Raw genomic sequence first — 24717 nt, 5'->3', positions numbered from 1 at the left:
CAACAAATTTTCTTAAAAATGAAAATTTGCAGCTAGTAGCCAAGTTGAGCAGTTGGAAGGAACTTGGAAGTAACATGGTAGGAACCAGAATATATACATTGAACAAAACTTAAAATGTAGTCCTTTTTCCAGTTGACCTGGATTTCAATAACATTTATGAGAAATCATCCAGTTCACAGATTTCTTGTGATTACGTGTTTGGCTAATCAATAAGTTCAGAGTGGTGCAGGGAAACGAGAAATGGCAGAGATTCAGTTTTCTTTGTTGTTCTTCAGTTCATGTACTGTTGGAGGACGTGAACAGAACACCTTGCCTTCAAGATATTGCCACATGGACATGGACATGTCTATGACATACCAAGCTTATGCTGTTAAAATATTTTCTGGGCGGCAATCATCACCAATTTTATTAAATGCTCTGGCAGAACTTGATCCATAAATGACGATGCTTTCATATCTATTTTACAAGATCTTAAACAGCTTCCCCCTCTACAGTGCTGCCAACTGTAACGTTTAAAATTTCCTGTTTCCCTGCACCCCTCTGTATTATTTACAACAGGAAAATATGAATATTTCAATTTCAATTTTTCAATTTCAATTGAATTGTGTTGCTTCATAACACAAAAATACAATGAGAAAAAGCAATATACAACAAAACAATTACAATAACAGTAACAATGATATTAACACATAAAAAAGGCAATATTGCTGAAATGATGTGTGCTGGAAGAAAGAGGGGGAAAATACCTTGCCAACTATGGTTACCCATGTAATAGGCAGGTAAGATATAACTGAAAGGGAAGGGTGTGTGATAGGGAAGTGAAAGAAGGTAGGCAGGGCTGAGGGAAGGTATGATTGTTCAAAGATTAAATAAATAATCGCTTTTTATCCAATTAATGATTTTATGCTTCATTTTCTTTGTAATTTTAGCATTGTTAAGATGATGATTCGGAATTTTATTGATTATTATAGTACTTAGATAAGTTGCCGTCTAATTGTTTCAATATAAGTATTATATATCAAATACTTATTCAAATTAGGTCTCAAGTAGTAATGTCTATTTAATGAGTAGTTGGTGCATGGAAAATTGGTTCTATTTTTTATTAAATATTCAATTACATTTTCAACATATAACTTTCTAATTGTCAAAACCTTGAATTCATCAAATATAACGTCTGTATTCATCAAATATAACGTCTGTCGGGAAAAATCTGGGTTTATTTAAAATAGATGTAATTACTAATTTCCGCATTATGAAATATTCTTCTAAATGGGAATTATAACACCCTCCCCCCATACTGCTATTCCGTATTGCATTATCGACTGTACTATAGCAAAATAAAGCATTTTAAGATGAGTTGGATTCAGAATTTTTCTAGCTGAATAAAATTTGTAAAATTTGAGAGGTATTTCATTCTTCTGCAAATGAATTTAATATGGATATCCCATTTCAGGTTCTCATCTATATAGATACCTAGATATTTACAATTTTAAACCTACTAATTTTTTTTTTTTTTATCCCATTGCAATCTAGTCTAAAAAGACTAATGAGCAATTTTTTTCCTAATATAATAACGGGTTAAATATTAATAAGATATGTAGTTCTCACCAGGACTACTACTTCTAGCAACTAACTTGGAATTAACATTAGATAATAATAGTAATATATATAAATAAAGTATCATGTATTATATACACATTCACACTATCAACACTGCTCTGCTTTTGACACTTTCACTCCACAGCACCACACAACTCGAAGGGTTTGGTCCGCTTCAATCTGCGCAGCATATGTGTGTTGTCAAGTAGCTGAGCGACTTCTTCATTTTCATGCCGTTGGATCCTGACTGCATGCTTGCGTGCGAAGCGCCCAATCTCTGTTGCAACGAACTCCACCTCCAGGTCTCTGTGAATGTCGGCGTTTCGGCTGAATCTTGGAGCATCGACAATGTTCCTCAAAACTTTGTTCTGGAATCGTTGGATTACATCGACGTTGCTCTTGCTGGCACAGCCCCAAAGTTGGATTCCATACATCCATATTGGTTTCAGGATTTGTTTGTAGATGAGTATCTTGTTGTAAGTTGAGAGAGCAGAATTTCGGCCTATCAACCAGTATATTTTTCTATATCTGATAAACCTACTAATGATAGGACAAATGCAGGAGTTGGGGTTAAGGTTGCAATTTGAATGAAGTTTCAAGTTTGATTCTCTGTCTGACTGTCCTAATTTATTGAAAGAAAAGGTGATATAATTGGGTTTTCGTATGTTTAAGCTCAAAGTATTTTTATCTAACCACTTTTCTATGCTCAAGCAGTTCTGCTCTGCAATTTCATGAACCTTAGCACACGTTCTTCCTAAATAGCCGCTGTATCATCAGCAAAGGATATTATAGTTGAGTTCTCAAGTTTTAAATTTAATAGATAATTTACATAAATTATGAAAAGTAATGGTGATCAAACAGTGCCCTGAGGGAGGCCATAAGGGGTGGGTTCGGTGGTATTAGTTTCATTATTTACAGATAGGGATTAGGTTCTATCCGACAAGTAGCTCTTAATAAGGTCAAGGAAGACTCCCCTAAAACCGTATACTAGGATTTTATCAAAGAGAGAATCATGAGGGATGGTATCAAAAGCTTTTTTTATATCTAATAAAACAGCAATGGTCTTTAGATTAGAATTAAGGTTCTGGGAGACGGTAAATTTAATTAAAGCATATTCGGAATTTTTACATATTTGAAAGCCATATTGATTCTTATTTATTATATTATGCTTGTTCAAGAACATCACAAGTCTTTTATTGATGATTTTTTCAAAATGTTTTGCTAAATTACTGATAAGACTAATTGGTCTATAGTTACTGTACTTGGGTCTGAGGGATCACCTTGTTTGAAAAGCGGGTTTTATTTTAGCTTTTCGAAATGTTTAGGAAAGTAGCCTTGTTCAAAAAAATGATTTAAAATAATAGTTAGTGGTTTAGAAATTATTTAGGCTATTTTTCAAGGATTGAATTACTAATATTATCAATTCCTGGGCTTGAATGCCCAGAATTGAATATTATATACTTGAATATATTAGTAGTTACAGCGAATCAATGGCTATGTTGCTTTCCACGAAATTAGGAAAGCAATAATTAATAAGAAAAAAATATTTATAGATATGACATCATGTAGAGTTAATGATTATCATGCAGTGCAAAGGTGCTATAAATGTCAAGTCTATGGGCACATCACAAAACATTGTAAAAAGGAAGAAGATATCTGTGGTCATTGCTCCATCACAGGGCACAACATCAAAACCTGCCCTTCAATCGATAAACCTCCAGTATGTTTTAACTGCAAAAGAGCTGATAAACCCTCAGACCACAAAGTAAACTATCTAAAGTGTCCCAGCTATGTGAAAGCATTGCAACAATCAATTGATCGAACAAATTATGGAAGTGCTTAAAAGATTAAAAATAGAATTTCCAGCTCAAAATCATCAAATAAATTCACAGCATCAAATATAAAAATAGATATTCAAGATTTCCTATCATCTATTAAAAAAACAGAATTAATAAAACAGTCAGCGAAAAGTAGGACGTCTTTGATTTTCAGCTTTGGTCAATATACAGATTTTAATTTATCATTAGCTCGCTGGAATAAAAATTTGTTTACGTATTTCAGAAGGCGTTGCACATTCAATCAAGAAGAAAACGCTGAGTCAAGATGAATACAATAGCTTACCTACTGTTTATTTACGGAACGTAAATAATAGCTCAATTCGTTTTCATCTTGTTAAAAATTCATTGACATTGATATTGCCGTGCTACCAATTTTTCCTTAAACGGTTGGAATAGCATTTAACACCTATCAACCTAAGAATAGTTGTCGGCTCCAATAAAATAGATTCTTGATAAACTGTGAATGGATCTATTGCCTATGAATGAGAAATCCAGTTTTCAGAGCAAATTAACTTATAATCTTCAGATGAAAATACACAAAATACAGAAAGAGAAAATATCTTAATCCTAATTATTTCAAGAGTTATTACGAACTAAAATACTTATCTAGTTTACAGTTGAAACACAGTGGCTATTGGCTTTTACTACATTAACAACTAAATCTGACCAAAACAGCACAAAATTTTATATAAAACTCAATCTACAACATTAATAAACGAAAATGATTTAGAGCAAAACTCTACGACAACAGTACTTGTAGCAAGCCATTTTTCAGAAGAGAAGGAAGGGCTGAACAGGAAAAGCAAAGTTGAAAGTCACCAAACCAACGCCCTGTTCAATATCGATCTCCACAGACACGTCATCAAAAAATTATAACTTATAAGTTTAGAATTCACATTCTACATCTGTTCTCAATAAAACTTTAATTTGAAAATGTTATTTTAAATTTTTATATATATATCATCTCTATTTAACTAAACCATTTATCTTTTTAATTCTGTCAACCCAGCCTCGGTGACACCATGGAACAATGCAACAAACATTTACGATAATAAATTCTCCGTCAAAAAGTTTATCCGTCTATTGATAACTCTGACATTTACTATAAAGTTCCATAGATCTCGAATTGAAGATTCGATTTAAATGTGAGAAGAAAAATGTAATATTACAAATACCCCCCTCTTGACATAAAAAAAATTTTACTGTTTGAAAATTTAAAGAAAAAATTTACATTGACCCTAATGAAAATTGTTGAAATTTAAATTGAGAACAGTAACAATTTTTTCTAGAAAAAAAAACAATACATGTCATCCAAAAATATTGAAAATTATTATAAAAATTCATCAATAGCGTTTGTTATATGTTTCCAAACAATATCTCAAAATATAGAATATCAATATTACTTTTGATTTAGCTTTATAATTTAAAGAAAAATATCTCAACAGAAAGTTTAATATGTAAAGAATAGTTTTTTGAAATTGCACATAAATTTAATAGATAGAAAAATTTAATTTTTATTGCATAAAAAAAATTTTAGTATGTTGAATAAAAAAATTATTATTATTATTATTATTTTTTTTTTAAATGAATTGATGAATTGTTACATTTAATTTTCACATAAAATTTCAATAAATCAAAAAATGTTCATTTCTTTCACTATTGACGCGGTTGATTTTATTGATGCACATTTTGGAAAACAGTCCGTTAAGGCACTCAGTATGATTTTCAGTTAAGTGTGACTCCAATGTGATGACGTTAGTGTTGGGCTGATCTGGATGCACGTAGTGTTGGGCTGATACTTGTAGTCGACTGATGCATATCAAACTCGATACAGGTGACATCTCAGTTAGCATTGCCTCATGCTTGTGGTAGACGGCTGCATACCAAATTCAATACAGAGTCACATAAATTTTGTATCATATTTGTAATTATACAATGTACATTTCAGGCTTGAAATGACAATGTAATTCGTTTTTTGGAAAAGAGATAGACGCTGCATACAGGATTAATTTAGGTGAGGATTAATTTAGGTAAGGTTTGGTTTTTTGATATTTTCAGCTTTCAAGGTTTAGAGTTCTGCATACAGGAATAATTTAGGAGAGGATTTTTTGAATCAATTCTTTCATGATACTGTGACTGTTCTTCTGAATTCAAAGTTGCGAATGTGAACATGGATGACAATTACCTCCAGGTAATGCAGTAGTGTTGAAGTTTGAGATACTTGGTCAGCAATAGGCGTTGGCATTGCTATTGGCGTATTCTTTGGTGTCGGCTTTGGCATCGGTGTTGATATTGGCATTGGCGTTGGCGTAGCTATTGACATCAGCACAGGCATCGGCGTTGATTTTGGTGTTGGCATCAGCATTGGCGCAGGCATTGGCGTAGCTATTGGCATTGATTTTTTGTTGTTGGCATTGGCGCAGATTTTGGCATTGGCGTAGCTATTGGCATTGGTTTTTGTTGTTGGCATTGGCGCAGATTTTGGCATTGGCGTAGCTATTGGCATTGGCGCAGGCATTGGCGTAGCTATTGGCATGATTTTGTTGTTGGCATTGGCGCAGATTTTGGCATTTTGGCGTAGTTATTAGTGTTGGCGCAGGCATTGGCATTGATTTTTGTTGTTGGCATCAGCGTTGGCGCAGGCATTGGTGTAGCTATTGGCGTTGACATTGGCGTTGACATTAGCGTAGTTATTGGTTTAGGCCGCAGCGTAGATTTAGGCGTAGATATGTCACACTAGTTTGAAAATCACCCAAATGTTCTTAACACTCTTCATGGCGTTCACTTGTTACTGATTTCGAGATTCACATGATAACTATTTCAATGTTAATGTCTGTGCTGTACCTGTTATCTTAAAATGCTTATAAACTAAAAAGAAAAACTTGATTAGGCTATCAATACAATCTAATACATATGAAAATTATTTTAAGTATCTATGAAATTGAAATTGTTAACATCTTATTATACAGTCAGCAATACATAAATTGTGAAATATGGACATATCAATGATAAATTAAAAAAAAAAAAATCATTCATTTATTCACTGTTCAAATATCAACATTTTAATCCATTCTTCAAAATAGAAATATAATTTCATAACACCCTGTATCATTATCAAAATTGTAAAAAACAAACATCATAACAACACAACAAAAATTTAATTTCAATACATATTTCAATAATTTCAGACATTTGGTCTTCTATTCAATCATTTCATAATATATTTGCATTTCATTATTATTTAATATAACATTTCATTTATAGCATGTTCATTTCACATTTATGATTTATCATTCAGGGTTTCAAAATTATTTAGTTTTAATTTTGTTCAAAAATTGTATAAAAAGCAAATTATTTAATATTGTTAATCATCGTTTGTTGGATACTATAGTTTATTTCGACTCTTCAATGTTCTAAACACAAACTACATTTCATGACAAAACTTTACTATCAATCATTAAACAAGAAACCATTCAAAACATCAATAATATTTTGCTTCAAAGGCAAACAATATTCATAATTAATCATCATTTTGCATCTATGGCAATCAACATTAATAATCATTATTTTTGCATCTATGGCAATCAACATAAGTAATCAACACAAAAAATATTATCTCATTACTGCCTCTCTAAGTCATAACCTCTGTTATTCCTTCTTTAGGCAATAATGGGTTTCCATCTCAAAAAACAATCACATACCAGCAAAATTCTAATCAACAAACCCCACTAAAAATTCTACATACACTCCAGCATCCATTTCAAACGATAATCAATCATATCAAAATTTATAGAACAAACAGTTTTAAAATTTAAAAAAAAATATCAATTACAAAACACTTTAGAAAAATTGTAGCCTTTAACTCATTTCAATTGATAATATAACACAACGTTTTAAATTAAATCAATTATTTTTTAAAATAATTTAAAATTTAAAGACTGTATAATAAGTATAAACATTTCAAGATTATGATACAAAGATGATCAAGATGAAATACTGGGTAAATAAGTTCCCTAAAAAATACAAACAAGAGAAAAAGAAAACTGGGTAAATAAATTCCCTAAAACAATACAAAGAAGAGAAAGATTAATTAGAGCCTATCCTACATGTCAGTACTGAACTTTCATGAGGAAGTATATTTAATAAAATATACTACTATGGAATTTTGTAAATTCCAAGTATGACTCTAATTTGTTATAATTGTGAGCTATCACTCCCACAAAAACAACTGGTGAAGGAAAAATGTGTTGACTATTGTGACTGGGTGGAAAGTTCCTAGATGTCTGTAAGGCAATGTGATAGCAGACTCTAGTATCGGACCACAAAAACAAAAGTATGCAAAAGGTTTTACAAACATTTGATGTTGCAGTCATAAGGTTTTTATATCGCAAACAAGTAGGTCAGATAATCGAGTCCAGCCGTATGTGGTTCACGCCCACACCTCTAAAAGAATCACACCTACTTGTCTACCAAAAATCCAAAGTATTGGACAGCAAAGAAAAAATAAAATGCAAAAAGGGTTAAAAGCCCAGAAGAAAACTATAACCTAATTACATATGGCTTATGGCACAATATGCAATGAAAGATGAGAACATGGGACATAATTGCTCTGAAAAACCTAATTACCTAATATGATACCTGAAAAAAATAGACATGATTAAAATATGTAATACATGATGAAAAAATATACCGCAAGCAAACAATTATTTACACAACAATGGATAGATTTTAGAAAAGTTAAGTTTTATCAACAATTAAAGATTAGGAAAATAAGCTACTATTTCAACTTCTAAAATTATTTCAGAAAAAATACAAATTTAAATGACTATGGACAAGATTGGTTAAGATATGCTTCATAGAAGAAATTTACTGAATATTACACAAAGACAGGAAAGAATCGAAAATTGAAAAGATTAAGGGCCAAGAAAATAGGCTACAGGAAAGAAAAAAGACACAATTATGGACTCTTACCATACACTGTGTAGCGATTATGCTATTCTGAATCCCGGCATAACACAGGATTCCTAATCATTGTGTGTTGGGGAATACCCTTTCATCATGTGATTCATTGTCATCATCTTGTAAGTAAGCAACTTGAAACAACCTTTGAATACTAACACATCAATGGAGACTTTGCGTTTTGTTTTCTTCAAGAACATGATATTATTCATGGGTTCATTTGTTTCAACAAAGCCGTTTTGCCTACAAAAGTTAGTCATGTTCACTTGAGAATGCATTGCATACACCTTATCAATTCTCAGTTGAAAGTTGAACTCATCAACTTGACTCAAAGCAACATTCATTTTGTTCACATTATTCCTAACCTCCACAGAAACCTGTCTCATGTAATCATTCATTTTGTTTACAATCTTCCTAACTTTTGATGTAGTAATCTGATCCATAGAAACATTTGATTTGTTTACTGTTTTCCTAACCTTCAATGTAGCAATAGTACTTTCTTGATAGTTGACTTTCAATGAAGACAACTCCCTACCTACTTCTTTACTCAATTCTACTATCTCATTAGGGTTGATTTTTTCAACAACAGTAACTAGGCCTACATTGTCAGAAACTTGAATGAGTTGATCTTGTATCTTAACACTACTATTATCATGCTTCAATTTGCTTTCATCTTTATGATTTTCATTCAATGTTTCATGTGCATTTTTCAATAGAAGGTTTATACTAACCTGCTCTAGTCTAATGCTAGTACATTCTTGCTTCATATCATCAAACCTAGCACTTTGATCTTGTTTAAAATTATCAAACAGTTGTGTTAAGGCAGCTATTAACTCATCATCATTTTTAATATTTTTCATATTGTATGCCATTTTGCTAGTCTGCACAGATAATATATTCATTAGGACTTGATCTCTCTTGAACCGACTTCCCACTCAGCAAAATCTCCCACTCACAATTCATCAAGATATCTATCCTACCAATAATTTTTTATAACCAGGGATATATTTTGTAGTTTGAGTCCCACACCAGGGCGTACCATTTGCCATGCTACCAATTTTTCCTTAAACGGTTGGAATAGCATTTAACACCTATCAACCTAAGAATAGTTGTCGGCTCCAATAAAATAGATTCTTGATAAACTGTGAATGGATCTATTGCCTATGAATGAGAAATCCAGTTTTCAGAGCAAATTAACTTATAATCTTCAGATGAAAATACACAAAATACAGAAAGAGAAAATATCTTAATCCTAATTATTTCAAGAGTTATTACGAACTAAAAATACTTATCTAGTTTACAGTTGAAACACAGTGGCTATTGGCTTTACTACATTAACAACTAAATCTGACCAAAACAGCACAAAATTTTATATAAAACTCAATCTACAACATTAATAAACGAAAATGATTTAGAGCAAAACTCTACGACAACAGTACTTGTAGCAAGCCATTTTTCAGAAGAGAAGGAAGGGCTGAACAGGAAAAGCAAAGTTGAAAGTCACCAAACCAACGCCCTGTTCAATATCGATCTCCACAGACACGTCATCAAAAAATTATAACTTATAAGTTTAGAATTCACATTCTACATCTGTTCTCAATAAAACTTTAATTTGAAAATGTTATTTTAAATTTTTATATATATATCATCTCTATTTAACTAAACCATTTATCTTTTTAATTCTGTCAACCCAGCCTCGGTGACACCATGGAACAATGCAACAAACATTTACGATAATAAATTCTCCGTCAAAAAGTTTATCCGTCTATTGATAACTCTGACATTTACTATAAAGTTCCATAGATCTCGAATTGAAGATTCGATTTAAATGTGAGAAGAAAAATGTAATATTACAATATTAGCGCAAAATAATAACAATGAGGCTCAATTAGGTATCCGTGACCTCTTACTGGTAATAGACGAATATGCATCGATAAATAAATACAACATTACGATTGGAATAGATTCTTTTGATATTGACTCCGAGTTTACATGCTTGGACATTTTAAGTTTAGTAATTAAAACTAAAAACCTGAATTATGTATTCTATTACAGAGGAATAAACAATCTAAAGTTCTTGGATATACCACATGAAAACGATGGCTCTGAAGATTGTCCAAAAGGATACCTACCGTATGATTCTATTCTTTATGCTTATTTGAACAGTATGATAGAACTCAGGAACTTATTCAACAGTATGATGTTCTGAATGCGGATTTATATAGGGGAGTACTATCATCACTGAATAGTAATATCTCTTCTTCAGCAGCATGTATTCAAGAGATAAGACGAAACGAGATGAACATCTACGACAATCGACTTAAGACTTTCCTGTGGCCGACATCCACTACATATCGAATGGGCTTCTGTTTAGAAAATGAAGGAAAATACGTACCCTACAATGAAACAACAAAGTCATTCTTAACTAAGGAAAAGTATATTCTAGTCAGTAGAGACACCCAAATCATGCTGAATGCTGAGCTGCTGAAGAATATTCTAAAAGTTGACATCACAAATTGTAAGATGCCAAAAATAACTTGGATGGATGGAGTTCCAGGGTGTGGTAAAACTCACTTTATCCTTCAGCAACATACACCAGGTAAAGATCTCATTTTGTGTCAGACAAGAGCTGGAATAAATGAAATTAGGCAAGAGGTGAATAGAATTCACAAAAATAAATATGAAAGAATAATTAAACAGGATTATAGAACAGTTTCATCTTTTATAATAAACGGATCAAAAAAGCAGTACAAACGTGTTTTCATAGATGAAGCAGTATTAATGCATGCAGGTTTCGTGGGATTTGTCTCATCTCTCGCTGGTGCTTCTGAGATTATTCTGCTAGGAGATTCAAACCAAATACCTTACATAGAGAGAAGTAAATTAACAGCTGAATGGTCACACATTTCATCTCTCTGTGAGAAGAGAATCCATCAAACAGTAACTAGAAGGTGTCCAATAGACGTCTGCTACATCCTTTCCAGCTACTACCAGGACATTAGTACGAAAAATGAGGTCCTGTTATACGTCAGACCTCCAATAACAAATGGAGAACTTGGACCACTTGAACCTAACACTCTGATTCTTACATTCACTCAGCTCGAGAAGAAAACAGTGCTAGAAGAGCTGCAATCAAAACTTCACCCTTCAGTTAAAGTCCATACAATTCATGAAGCACAGGGCTTAACTCACAAGAATGTAGTTCTGATAAGGAACAATAAAAAACAACTTGGAATATATAACAGCACACAACATGTAATAGTAGCAATGAGCAGACACACACAAACCTTCAGATATATCACAACAGGGCAAGAAGTTTTAGTGCTGACCCTAATTCGAAAACTAAAGGATGTTAGTGAAGAGTTTCTCTTAAGCTGGAATGAAAGAAACATGGAAGGGATTAATGAGAGTTTAAATAATGAGTAACAACAACTTATCAAATTTGCTCAGCTTCGAGGATCTTGATTATTTTGAAGAAATAAACGATGAAGTGATCAACAACAGTCAACAACTTTGTGCAGCATTGAGTTCTTGTGATTTGAGCATCTTCTGTCTCAATATAAGGAGTATCAGAAGAAATTTTGATGAGCTGATGATTCAATTGTGCGACATTAATTTTTCTTTTGATGTTATTATTCTAACCGAATGCTGGATTAGGACTGAATTTGTACTCCAGTCCATTCGAGGATATGATGTATTTTCCACCATAAACAACCCATTACAAAATGATGGTGTAGTTGTTTATGTTAAAGATAGTATAAATGTACAATGTGTTGAGCTACATATTAACCAGGCAAATGTCCTACATATTCGGTTGAATGCAGCAGACAAAAAGTGGAACATCCTTGCAATATACAGATCACCGTCCTTCAATGATATTACAGATTTCCTGAGTGACTTGGAATCGATCCTGAATGAATTAAGAGGGCAACAAGTCATATGTGCCGGAGACATGAATATTAACACCCTTCAAATTCGTCCACATCATCAATTGAATGACTACTGCGATCTTCTAAGCGAGCATGGGCTCAGACTCTGCATTAAACAAGCAACCAGAACTACAACAGAAACTGCTTCTTGCATAGATCACATTGCTACCAACTCCAGAGATAATCTTTTTCCAATCATTTATGAATCAACAATAACTGACCACTTCACCACAATTCTAGGAGTGCAACATATTTCGAGAAATAGTGCAAATGAAACTGGAACACATGAAATAAACGAGAAAATAGACATTAATAGCTTGAAGAATGAACTACTGAATGAGGAGTGGATTCATGTTTTAGAAGATAATAATCCAGATACATCTTATGACACCTTCTTATCAACTCTGAGACAACATATACAAAATAATATCAAGCAGCATCGGCGGCAGAAGAAGTACAAACCCATCAAACCATGGATCACCAGAGGTATAGTAGCAGCAATAAGAACCAGAAATCTACTCAACAAAAGAAGAAAGGAAGACCCAAACAACATTAACTTAACCAACTTCTATCGTCGGTATAGGAATACACTTACAGCTTTAATTCATGAAACAAAGGACCAATACTATAGAGAGAAATTGTATGAATCTGGAAAGGATAATAAAAAAATGTGGAAAGTAATCAAAGATGCTACTGACTCTAAATCAAAAACAAAAATGAAATTGAATGCTATTAAAATAGATGATAGGATTTTCAATCTAAAGGAAAATCCAGAAACTGTGCTCAACCACATGAATAACTTTTTCACAAATGTAGGTGAAGAAATGGCGGAGACAATAATAGATTCCTTAAGAAAACCACTAGACCAAATCATATCCAATATAAACCTGTTACAAGAACTCTACACTCCATCTACTTTCACCCAGTAACTGAAGATGAGCTTCTTGAAGCTATTAGTAGTTTGCGAAATGACAGTGCTCCAGGACTTGATGGAATCAATAATAGAACATTGAAGTCGATAAAAAATGTAATTGTAAAACCATTAATTCACATATTTAATTTAAGTCTGTCAAAAGGAATTTTTCCAAAAGCTATGAAAGAGACATGTGTTAGACCATTACATAATGAGGCGACAAAACAAATGCCACCAATTACAGGCCTATTTCACTTATAAGCAATATTTCTAAGATTTTGGAAAAACTGGTAAAGAAACGTATTGTGAATTACATGGAAAAAAACAACTTACTATCTAGGAATCAATTTGGTTTTCGTGAGGGGAGGAGTACAGAAGATGCGGTATTAGAATTGTCAAATTTTGTCACAGATAAGCTAGAAAATAACAAAAAATGTGCAGCAGTGTTCCTGGACCTAGCAAAAGCTTTTGACACTGTTAATCACAGTTTGCTGCTGAGGAAATTAGAAGCCATGGGAATTAGAGGAGTTCCTCTAGCATGGTTTAGATCATACCTCTGTGACCGGCGTCAAAAAGTCAAAGTTGAAGAACATCTCAGTTCAGAGGAAACGATGAAGTTTGGGATTCCCCAAGGAACAGTTCTTGGGCCAATTCTGTATTTGGCATATGCAAATGAGCTATGTTCAATTAAGATAAGAGGAAGAGTAATAGCTTTTGCTGATGATACGTGTATACTATTTGAAGGAAACACCTGGGAGGAAGTTTTTAATCTGGCACAGGAAGAATTGATCAAAGTCGATAAATGGTTAAGAGAAAATTTGCTTACAGTAAATGCAACAAAAACGAAATTTTTAGCCTTTTCTCTGACAGAACGGACGAGACCACCGGATTCTTCAATAATCCTGCATCACTGTGGAAGCACCAACAACTCGTGTGATTGCCCTTCAATTCAACAAGTCAATGAAATAAAATATTTAGGAACAATAGTGGACAACAAATTCAAATGGGACAAGCACATTAATCTATCAATTACCCGGATCAGGAAGCTTCTCTACAAATTCTATCAACTCCGTAAAATCCTCAACTATGAGACATTAAAAACTGTTTATTTTTCTTTAGTGCAATCAATTTTAAGATACGTCATAATTATCTGGGGAGCTACGAATTTTACATATGTTGAACCTCTCTATAAACTTCAAAAACGAATACTAAAAATAATAGGCTTCAAGGAGAATCAATTCCCCACGAACATTCTTTTCAAGGACAGTAAAGTACTGAGTGTAAGACAACTCTACATCCAGGCTATCATCACGCGAATGAGGAGAAACAACGAACACATAAGACTGGCAGATCATAACCATCAAACAAGGCAGAGAAACACGTATTCAATAGTACCAAGGATGAACACTACATTTGGGCAAAGAAACTACACATATTTGGGACCAAAAATTTATAATTCAATACCAAGTTACATTAGGGAAGAATTCAATAGACACAGGTTCAAGAAAAGTTTATTTTCCTGGTTGGTTGATATTGGAGTGGAAAATTGTGAAAATTTAGTTAGACTGTAAATATTGAAACTATTTATTCTTCATTCCACTCTTTACTGTTTTTCATTTTTCTAAAAATAACCTTTCTTATTATTATCCTTAATAGAACATTAATATTTATTTACTAATTCCATAATTTTGTTTGTTTGTATTATACATTTTTACTAATTTTATTATAAAAAACTTTAATCCCATATCAGTGAATGAAGTTTGTAAATAGTAATTATTACACGCAATAAGCAACTAATTACTTATACCCCAACACATATAATATATAGTGGGGTGTATATTTATTCATTGAAATTATCATTTATTCATTGTTGAAACACCGCTGATTTATGTAGTTATATTACAATACTATATTATCAATATTCTAATGTTGCATTCAATCTTCATTGTAATTAATAAGTTTTCATAATATGTGAAATTTGCTGCATAATTGGCTGTTGTACTGTAATTTATTGTAGATTCGTGTATGAACCAGAATGTATTGTAACTTACTTGAATAAATAAAATTTGAAATTTGAAATTTGAAATATGTGATAGATAAGCGAATACTGGTTCATTTACTGATCAATATAACGGCTATGTGATAGATAAGCGAATACTGGTTCATTTACTGATCAATATAACTGATAAGTAATTACGAAACTATATGAGGATCACCTTGTTTGAAAAGCGGGTTTTATTTTAGCTTTTCGAAATGTTTAGGAAAGTAGCCTTGTTCAAAAAAATGATTTAAAATAATAGTCAGTGGTTTAGAAATTATTTAGGCTATTTTTCAAGGATTGAATTACTAATATTATCAATTCCTGGACTTGAATGCCCAGAATTGAATATTATATACTTGAATATATTAGTAGTTACAGCGAATCAATGGCTATGTGATAGATAAGCGAATACTGGTTCATTTACTGATCAATATAACGGCTATGTGATAGATAAGCGAATACTGGTTCATTTACTGATCAATATAACTGATAAGTAATTACGAAACTATATGAGGGATCACCTTGTTTGAAAAGCGGGTTTTATTTTAGCTTTTCGAAATGTTTAGGAAAGTAGCCTTGTTCAAAAAAATGATTTAAAATAATAGTTAGTGGTTTAGAAATTATTTAGGCTATTTTTCAAGGATTGAATTACTAATATTATCAATTCCTGGGCTTGATGCCCAGAATTGAATATTATATACTTGAATATATTAGTAGTTACAGCGAATCAATGGCTATGTGATAGATAAGCGAATACTGGTTCATTTACTGATCAATATAACTGATAAGTAATTACGAAACTATATGAGGGATCACCTTGTTTGAAAAGCGGGTTTTATTTTAGCTTTTCGAAATGTTTAGGAAAATAGCCTTGTTCAAAAAAATGATTTAAAATAATAGTTAGTGGTTTAGAAATTATTTAGGCTATTTTTCAAGGATTGAATTACTAATATTATCAATTCCTGGGCTTGATGCCCAGAATTGAATATTATATACTTGAATATATTAGTAGTTACAGCGAATCAATGGCTATGTGATAGATAAGCGAATACTGGTTCATTTACTGATCAATATAACTGATAAGTAATTACGAAACTATATGAGTGGTTGATACTGATCAGTTTTTGGTTTATTATCAACTAGCAGGTAACCCGTGCTTTGTACCGGCAAAAATTTGGTGTTGTAAAATGTAATCTCCTTATGTCCAGGAAACATAAATAAATAGAATAGTTATAGTTATTATTGTTGGTTACCTTGAGAGCACCATGCAAAAGCACGCAGAATGAAGGCGTTCGGCCGTCATCGTGATTGTCATCGTCCGACTCTGGCGCCTCGGTCTTGACCGGTGATGGGGCGGGGGCAGGGTGGGGGGCGGGGTTGGAGGCGGGGTGGGGCAGTACCAGGTGGCGGGACACGGCGGCCGGACTCCCCACGTGAGCCACCTCCACGAAGCCACACACCTCCAGCACGCCCGACAGGCTCATCGTTTCCACGTCGAAGTCTGTCGTTTTTGTGTACGGCTGCAAGCGAATCAAGTGGTAAGTAATCTGTTACTGTGCTTATAAGGATGATTCTTGGGATAGTTATCGATTCAGAGATTTCATAGAAACTACATTTGGCATACTCAAAAGGAAAACTTGACTCTGCACTTTTTGCAATTAGAGATTTAAAGTCACTGCTAAGGAAAGAATTACTCAGACAGGTATATTCTTAAATATTTAATTCCCTCTCGACATTTGGTATTGTTTTCTGGGGAAATTCGAATGGGGTTATTGAGATATTCAGACTCCAGAAATGAGCATTGAGAGTAGCCTAATTGCATGATATAGAATACGAACCAGTTGTCGTCTGATTTTTAAATAATTAAAATTCCTTCAGTTACCTAGTCTCTATATTTATGAGCTGATTTATTTATGAAGAACAAAGGTACAATATAGGAGAAGTATTTCACAACTACGAAACTCGATACTGGTAAAACTCAAGAGATGAAGTTTACCACACAACTCTTTTATCAGCGGGGAGTGAAAAGCGCTGGTATAGGATTGTTCAGTGCTCTACCAACGCATCTCAAGGAAATGAACGGTAAGGATTTTAGAAAAAAATGAAAAATGAGCTATTGAATATCTGCACTTATTCAATTGCGGAATTTATAGCTAATTTCGAGCAACTGATTGATTAGAGGATATAGTATTTATATAATAGACTTAAATTTTGACGAATCTACATTCAATTGTTATAGGTGGTCAATAGATGATTTAATAATAATAATAATTCAACCACGAGAAAAGCTTGAAGTTTCAGGGGCCTCTTGGCACATAGCTTTCTTTGTGACTGAACCATCTACAGATGGTCTCACAAGATGATCCCTATTTTTCGGTGCGGGGGCAGGCAGAAGTTCAAATAAGCCAACTGTGCATGCCTGACTGCTTTATTCCCAATAATAGAGTTATATCACTCACTTGTAAGCCTAAGAACAATCAACGATTTTATCGATTAAATACGAGTTAATTCATTAAATAATAGCCTATTCATGTCAAAGCTACTGGTACAATGGCTTACAAACAATTTTTGATTGAGTAAACAATTATTCGAGGCAGAACCATGTCGCGATTCAGTAACTACCTTAAAGGCCCCATTATGCGGTCATACATAAGGATAAGGTCATATTCGTATATGGTCAAAACGTTGATCAATGATCTTTTATAGTGTAATAGCTCATTTTTTCAATATTTGATACACGGGTTTAATATTCAATCATTAATCACTCAACATAACACAACTTCCAGAAAAGTACCACAGGCCTAAGTCCAAAACGGATCCAATTCTAATTTATACGACAGTCCACATATTGCTAGGTTATAGGTCACTTACACATTTTTGATTACACACTGCAATTTACAATCCAAACAAAAACACAGAGTATTAACTTTAAAAATACTTTTAAAACGAATTAAATCATTCTAAGACCAAATTTTAAATTCTAAGACCCACTAAATGGGTAATATAGTTACAGTAACAAAAACATTTATGCTATGCTCACTAAAGCCCCGCACACACACGCATAGATTTTTGTTCGTACGATATTTTGCCGTCCTTATGGATTCTATCAGATTAAACGGAGCTTGACAAACATCATCTGTTTGAAATCATCTGTTTAGTCTAATAGAATTTATAAGGACGACAAAATACCGTACGAACAAAAATCGATGTGTGTGCGCGTTGCTTAATATGAGGATAAATCCGTTATAAAATTAGGTCAAATATCTATGACTAGATAAATATATGATGATATCCAATAATCAATAATATTTATTACATATACAATATAATATGATAGTTCAATGGAGCTCTCGGAAATCGATTTATTTAACATGTATTTCAAGCGAATTGGTGCCTAGAAGTTTACTCTTGGAAATATATTCAATATAAATACGCGTAGTGCATTCCTTAGTCAACTGAAAAACTTGTTGGGTGGGCCCTTGAATAAAAAAATTATTAAGATTCACTTTAAACTTTCAGTTTTCCATCCAACCGGTGCTAACAGTTTAAAGTGAATCTAATGCTGCAGCCACATGTTTGCCCAGCCAGGTAACGTGTTTGGCCGACATTGGCCTTAATTGGGCCAACACGTAGATGGGGCATTAGTACAATGTAGGGTGTTGGTTGCTCTTACCACCGGCGACGGCGACAGAATGACTTTACAGGCGAGGTGTCCGCACTTGAGCGTGCCGGTGAACGAGCTGTAGTTGTCTTGGGCGAGCTTGTGGAAGAGAGAGTGCACACAGGCGGGGGACAGGTGCTGGCTGTCGGGCATGAGGACGCAGCCATCGGGGCCACCGGACGCCTCCACCAGGCGCCGCAGGTTGGGCGTGTGGCTGCCGGCCGCTGTCAGGGCCACCGCCACCATCTTGCCCGGAAACGGGAACGGCAGCGCAGCGCTCGGTTGGCTCACCTTCGTCAAGTCCCCGTCCGTTATCACAATTACCTACCACAAAAATATTATAACCACCATAATTTAAGATGATTCAATCAATCATTTTATTCAATTCAACACGAAATTCACAAATAAAATAAAAATACAAAACAACACAATCAAAATACAAACTTCATAGTGAAGTGTGCTGAAAAGAAAGAGAGGAGGAAAAACACCTAGCCAACTACGATTTCCCATGGTCTGCTGGTAGAGGGTATAAAAGTAAGGAATGAAGGGTGAAGAGGGACGAAAAAGGGAAGAATAGGAGAGGAAGATAGGAAAAAAGACAGAAAAAATATTACAATTTTATAAGCGAGTCCATTTCTAACAAATGTAGCTAAAGCAATGGCATTGTATTCAATAGTTTGAGCACAAATATTGAGCATCTCAATATTATTTTTCATTGTCATTAATTCTCTCAATATTATTGTATAACAATACAACAATACTATTGTCCCATAATACAGTATATTTTCTCTTTTCTACTCAAACAGTTTCAGTAGCCGATCTCACTTTCTATCATTTCGATTTTTCAATTTATTATTATTCAAACATCACATCAACATTAATATCAGAATGAACCAAGGTCTAAAGAGAGAGGTTAGGACACGATATCATGATGCATTGCAGCAGATGGCCACAATATGTATGGTGGCCTAATGAGCGGTTTGTTTACTTTTAATTTTTAGTATACTGAAGTCAACCGCTCAAAAATAGTCCGATGGAAATTGGAACAGATGAGTGTGTAACAATTCAAACACACCGCTCTCATAGGATATTAATTAATAGAATAGCGGAGTCATCACTCAGGCCACCAAATTGGACTTTTGTACCGGTTAGCTGAGAGAGTGATGACCACGTAGAGGCGAAACTAGAAGGAGAACGTTCCGAGGCGCGCTAGAGGAAGATTGTGCGTGAGATAGTGAGATTTCGTTTTTAGTAAAGTGATTGAGGAATGATTATGTTTAGAGAGAGAAAGAGAGAGTATAGATGTTTGTTATGGGATTTTTTCAATAGAGTGAGATTGTTTAGGTGAATTTGCATATTTATTTCATAATATTATCCTATAAAAGTAGCAGGGCCCAGGACCCTAAAAACCTGGTGGTGGCAGCGCTACTGGAAAGCACTGTCATGCTCGCCACGCACGCCACAAGTGCAACGTTGTCAAATAAGATATTTTTTTGTCTTATCAGCAACCTTGCTAAAATAATTGAGAAACTAATAAGGCCAAGAGTTGTTTCTTTCTTGAATCTTAACAAAATAATCAACAAGAACCAATTCGGTTTCCAAAATGGTAAAAGTACATCTGACGATCTAATAAAATTCATCAATACTTTATCTGATAAAATAAACTCCAATAAGAAAACTATTGCGGTCTTCCTGGATTTACACAATGCTTTATTTGATACAATACCTCATAATACTTTGTTCAATAAACTGAAGTCCTATGGTTTCAGAGGAGTCTCGCTTAAATTGTTCAAAAGCTATATGAGTAATAGAACCCAGTCCTTAACAATAAATGGTCAATCTAGTGTAACTAACTTAACTTCGTATGGTCTTCCTCAAGGTACTGTACTTTCTCCCATCCTTTTCATACTCTATGTAAATGACTTTTTAAATTTAAGACTTCTAAACTCAACTGTGATATCCTTTGCAGATGATACTGCAGCTATTTTTCACGGTAATTCATGGAATGAAGTTCATACCATAGCTGAAAATAATATGCTTTTAATTAAGAAGTGGTTAGATAATAATATGCTTTTAATTAAGAAGTGATTAGATAAGAATACCTTAGGTTTAAATATTGAAAAAACTAATTACATAACTTTCTCTGCAAATAGAGTAGGGCAGCCTAACGAGAATCAAGATTTGAGACTCCATTCTCAGTGCAATTTAAACTTGGGTAATTGTGATTGTCCCACCATTAAAAAAGTCAATAATACTAAGTACTTGGGAATCATAATTAATGAAAACCTTAAATGGGATGTTCATATTAAATACATATGTAGAAAAATTAGATATTTATATTTAAATTTTACCAAGTTAACAGAATTCTTAATAAGAACCACCTGAAAATGATGTATCATGCTCTAGTCAAGTCAATTCTGCAGTATGGCATAGTTGTTTGGGGAGGCTGTTTCAACTGTCATATTGCTGAATTATTTGTAGCACAAAAACTGATAATATTGAAACTATATTAAGCAAACCCAGGCTCTATCCAACAGTTATGGTTTTTAGTGATTTTGAGGTCATGACTATACGTCAATTATACATAAAAACCGTTATTGAGTACTTAATAAAATATAGATCCGATTTTCCTCTCACAATAAACTATACAATTCATTATTATAATCTAAGGGCCACTGTTAACAAATATGTAACCTATAACACTAATATTGAATGTATAAGGAGGCAGTTAATTTACATAGGTACTAAAATAATAAACCTCATTCCAAATCACTTTCTCATGGACAATAAGATCAGCGGAAAAAATAACTGGATATAAAAAACTGGACATACAGTAATTTCTTCTTCCATTTAGATATATGACTCGAGATAGAAGGAGGAATGGAGGTCTTGGTGCCCTTTTTGAGATGTTTGATCGCGGCAAGTTTCGGACATTGATGCCGCTTTCGAGTGGTGTGAAGTGGATGAAGGGAGTGCTGCTGGGGGATTCTTGTTTCGATCGTGTGTTGGTGTATTCGTGTGGTTTTGTGAGCTGAAACTGTGGGTTGTGGATTTGGATTCGCATGATTCTGTCTGGGACGGGGTTGTTGGTGTCTAGTTGGATTGAGTTTATTGTTTTATCTCTGTTTGGTTTTGCCGCTTTATAAATGTTGAAGAAGAATTTCATATTTGTGAAGCGGCAAAGTTGGACAGGGATGGGGTGGTAAGCTTGATCCAGTTGGACACCGGTGGCCCCATTTTTGGTGGAATCATGCGAGTTTGAATCCACAGTTTGTGGTTTCGGTTCATAGAGTCGTGTGAGTGCACTGGCATGTGATCGAGGTGAGAATCTTCTAGCAGTGTTTTTTTATTTGCTTCGTATCGCTTGGGGGTGGCATCGGTGTCCGAGGCATGTTGTGGTTGAATGTTTCAGGGAGGGTGCTGGGATTTTTTTTCTTTCTATTTCTATAAAAGTAGCTCTATACAGGAAAGAGATGACTCGAGATTTCTGCTCCAGTATTGTTTTTTCATTTTTCAGTGGACTCGCTTACCTTTATTTTGAGTACCTATTCCTCTGTTTTCTTCCTTCCCCCCATTTCTCCCTTCCCTTTTTTCCTCATTACTTCTCTTCTCTTCTTTGCCTGCCTATTACATGGGAAACCATAGTTGGCTAGGTATCTTCCTCTCTTTTTTTCTCTTCTCCAACACACCCAACCACAAAGCCCATGGTTTTTTTATATTTGTAACATCTTATTGTGTTTTATTTGTTTCGTAATTCTTTGTAATTTTGTTTTGTGTGTTTTTAATAAATTGAAATAAATTGAAAGAGTTGAACAACGTTATCCTCAGCTGTTATAAATGGGAATTGAATAATCCTATACTATTAAACGAGCAATTTCTGTTTATATATTTGTATTTCACCGGATCTCGAAAACGGCTCTAACGATTCTCACGAAATTCAGAAAATAGTAGGTTTATAATACAAAAATTCGATTGCACTAGGTCTCATCCCTGGGAAAACTTGCTGAAGGACATTAAAAGGATAAATATTATCCATCCTTGGAAAAACAGCTGATAATAATTATTTCGTCGTCTGTTGATGATGGAAGTGAGTGAGCGAGTTGAGTTCATGTATGTGGGACTGTGTCAAAATTATGACTCAGCTGTTTTACTTTTGTAATCATTCAATCAGGTACTTAGTGCCGGTTGCAAAAAAGCTTATTTTCAATCCTGATTAAATTATTCCGTAGAACATTATTTCTGTATGAACTATGAATGTTATTATAATTTCTTCTTTCTTAATCATTTTTTATGCTTTTGTACTCCAGAGCGAAGCTCAGTCCCCGATATTATCTTTATAATAAACCTGACGAATTGGCAAAGTTTATGGGTGCAGGGAGATGAGGAGGTACTCAGCCGTTCCAATTTCCCTCGGACTATTTATGTGCGGTTGACAATAGTACGTTTTTGCTAAAATATGAAATACTTTCCACCTCCAAATTGTAAAAATAAATCGACCGACGGAATTAAATTATTCAGATTCCCCCAGAGATAAGGTTGTTCTAATTTTATTGGCTTTTTAAATATGCCACCCGATTTAAGATTCAATTTGGTCGCTTCATATTCAACATTGCTATCCTGACATCTTTGTTTAGACCTATATGAGTAATCAACACTACATTAAGTCTACATCAATATCAGCATCACTCAGCACACAAACGTTACAATGCAATATTGAGGTTAGTCAATGAGAACGATGGAAAAAAAGGTTAATTGATACAAGGGAAGTTATGGTGTAGAGAAGGGTAGCGAATCGAAAGCTCTCCCAACTATGGTTACCCAAGTGATAAGAAGACTTACAATGCAGGGAAGCATTAGAAAGAGTAGCCTAGTGTGTGAGGAAAGGATGTGATAGGGAGGAAACAGTCTTGTATTTATCAAAAGATGAATATTGAAAGATGTTTGTAAAACATATTTTGAAAAATAGTTTGATGAACGATCCTTGACGAGTGATACTTTTGAATGTTTTTATATGTTTTTTTGAATGTTGAGAATACTTTACACCTAAATCTTTTATTGTCTAATACGTAATTGAGTTTTTGACGATAGATCAGAAACATTATCGACTGGAATGTTATATGAACTATTTCATGGTTTTTACTATCATAGGTTATGACTTCATATTTTTTCAAGTAAGAAATGAAGAGATAATTATGCAACAATATGAAGATAAGATGCAATAAGTAGATGAGGCAGATAAAGGTCAAAAAGGTGGTGATTCATTCTGAACATTCTCTCAAGTCTTCACATTATTTTCGAAATAGATTATATATTTATCTATGAATGAGAATATCAAGAATTCGAAGCAATAAGCTTCACAGATGAAACAGATCGCTACGTAGATCAGAAACATGTACTCTATTCAGAACATATTTATACAGGTGTCTTCTGTCTTTACGGGACTAACAAATTGATGTTATTATTACACAATAATTTTTGTGTGAGCTTCGACTCGAGAAGCTAGGTCGCTAGAGATTAAAAAACGGATGTGCATAAACGATTGTTGTCTGAATTATTGAACTTCCAATGATGGATGGGTGAACTGACATGTATGCATTTCATTGCAAGTAAATTCAAAAGTTCCATCATTTACACATGTCAAGTTCAATAAAGCAACTCTAGTTGTTTTGCTGTGATACATCAAGTATCACAGACAAATAAGAACGTGTAATTTCAACTGTCATAATAAGATCAATTTCAAATTTTTATTGAGGATACCATTTCTTTCCTGTGGGGGT

At 33.7% G+C, this 24717-nt stretch overlaps 1 protein-coding gene across 2 annotated transcripts in view; it reads right to left on the bottom strand.

Annotated features, from left to right (window-relative positions):
* LOC111043744 (integrator complex subunit 14) overlaps positions 1–24717 on the bottom strand; it is a 41447-nt gene that overhangs the window by 7472 nt on the left and 9258 nt on the right. For both annotated transcript variants that reach the window (XM_039422375.1, XM_039422376.1), the window contains exons 4-5: positions 18953–19264; positions 16533–16799 (exon numbers count right to left, since the gene is read on the bottom strand). In XM_039422375.1, coding sequence (XP_039278309.1) covers positions 16533–16799; positions 18953–19264 — 579 coding nt within the window. The remainder of the gene's footprint in view (positions 1–16532; positions 16800–18952; positions 19265–24717) is intronic.

The sequence above is a fragment of the Nilaparvata lugens genome, chromosome 2, assembly GCF_014356525.2.
Source record: "Nilaparvata lugens isolate BPH chromosome 2, ASM1435652v1, whole genome shotgun sequence".
Lineage (NCBI taxonomy): Eukaryota > Metazoa > Arthropoda > Insecta > Hemiptera > Delphacidae > Nilaparvata > Nilaparvata lugens.
Note: the sequence above shows the minus strand (reverse complement) of the source record. Positions and strands in the feature narration are given on the sequence as shown.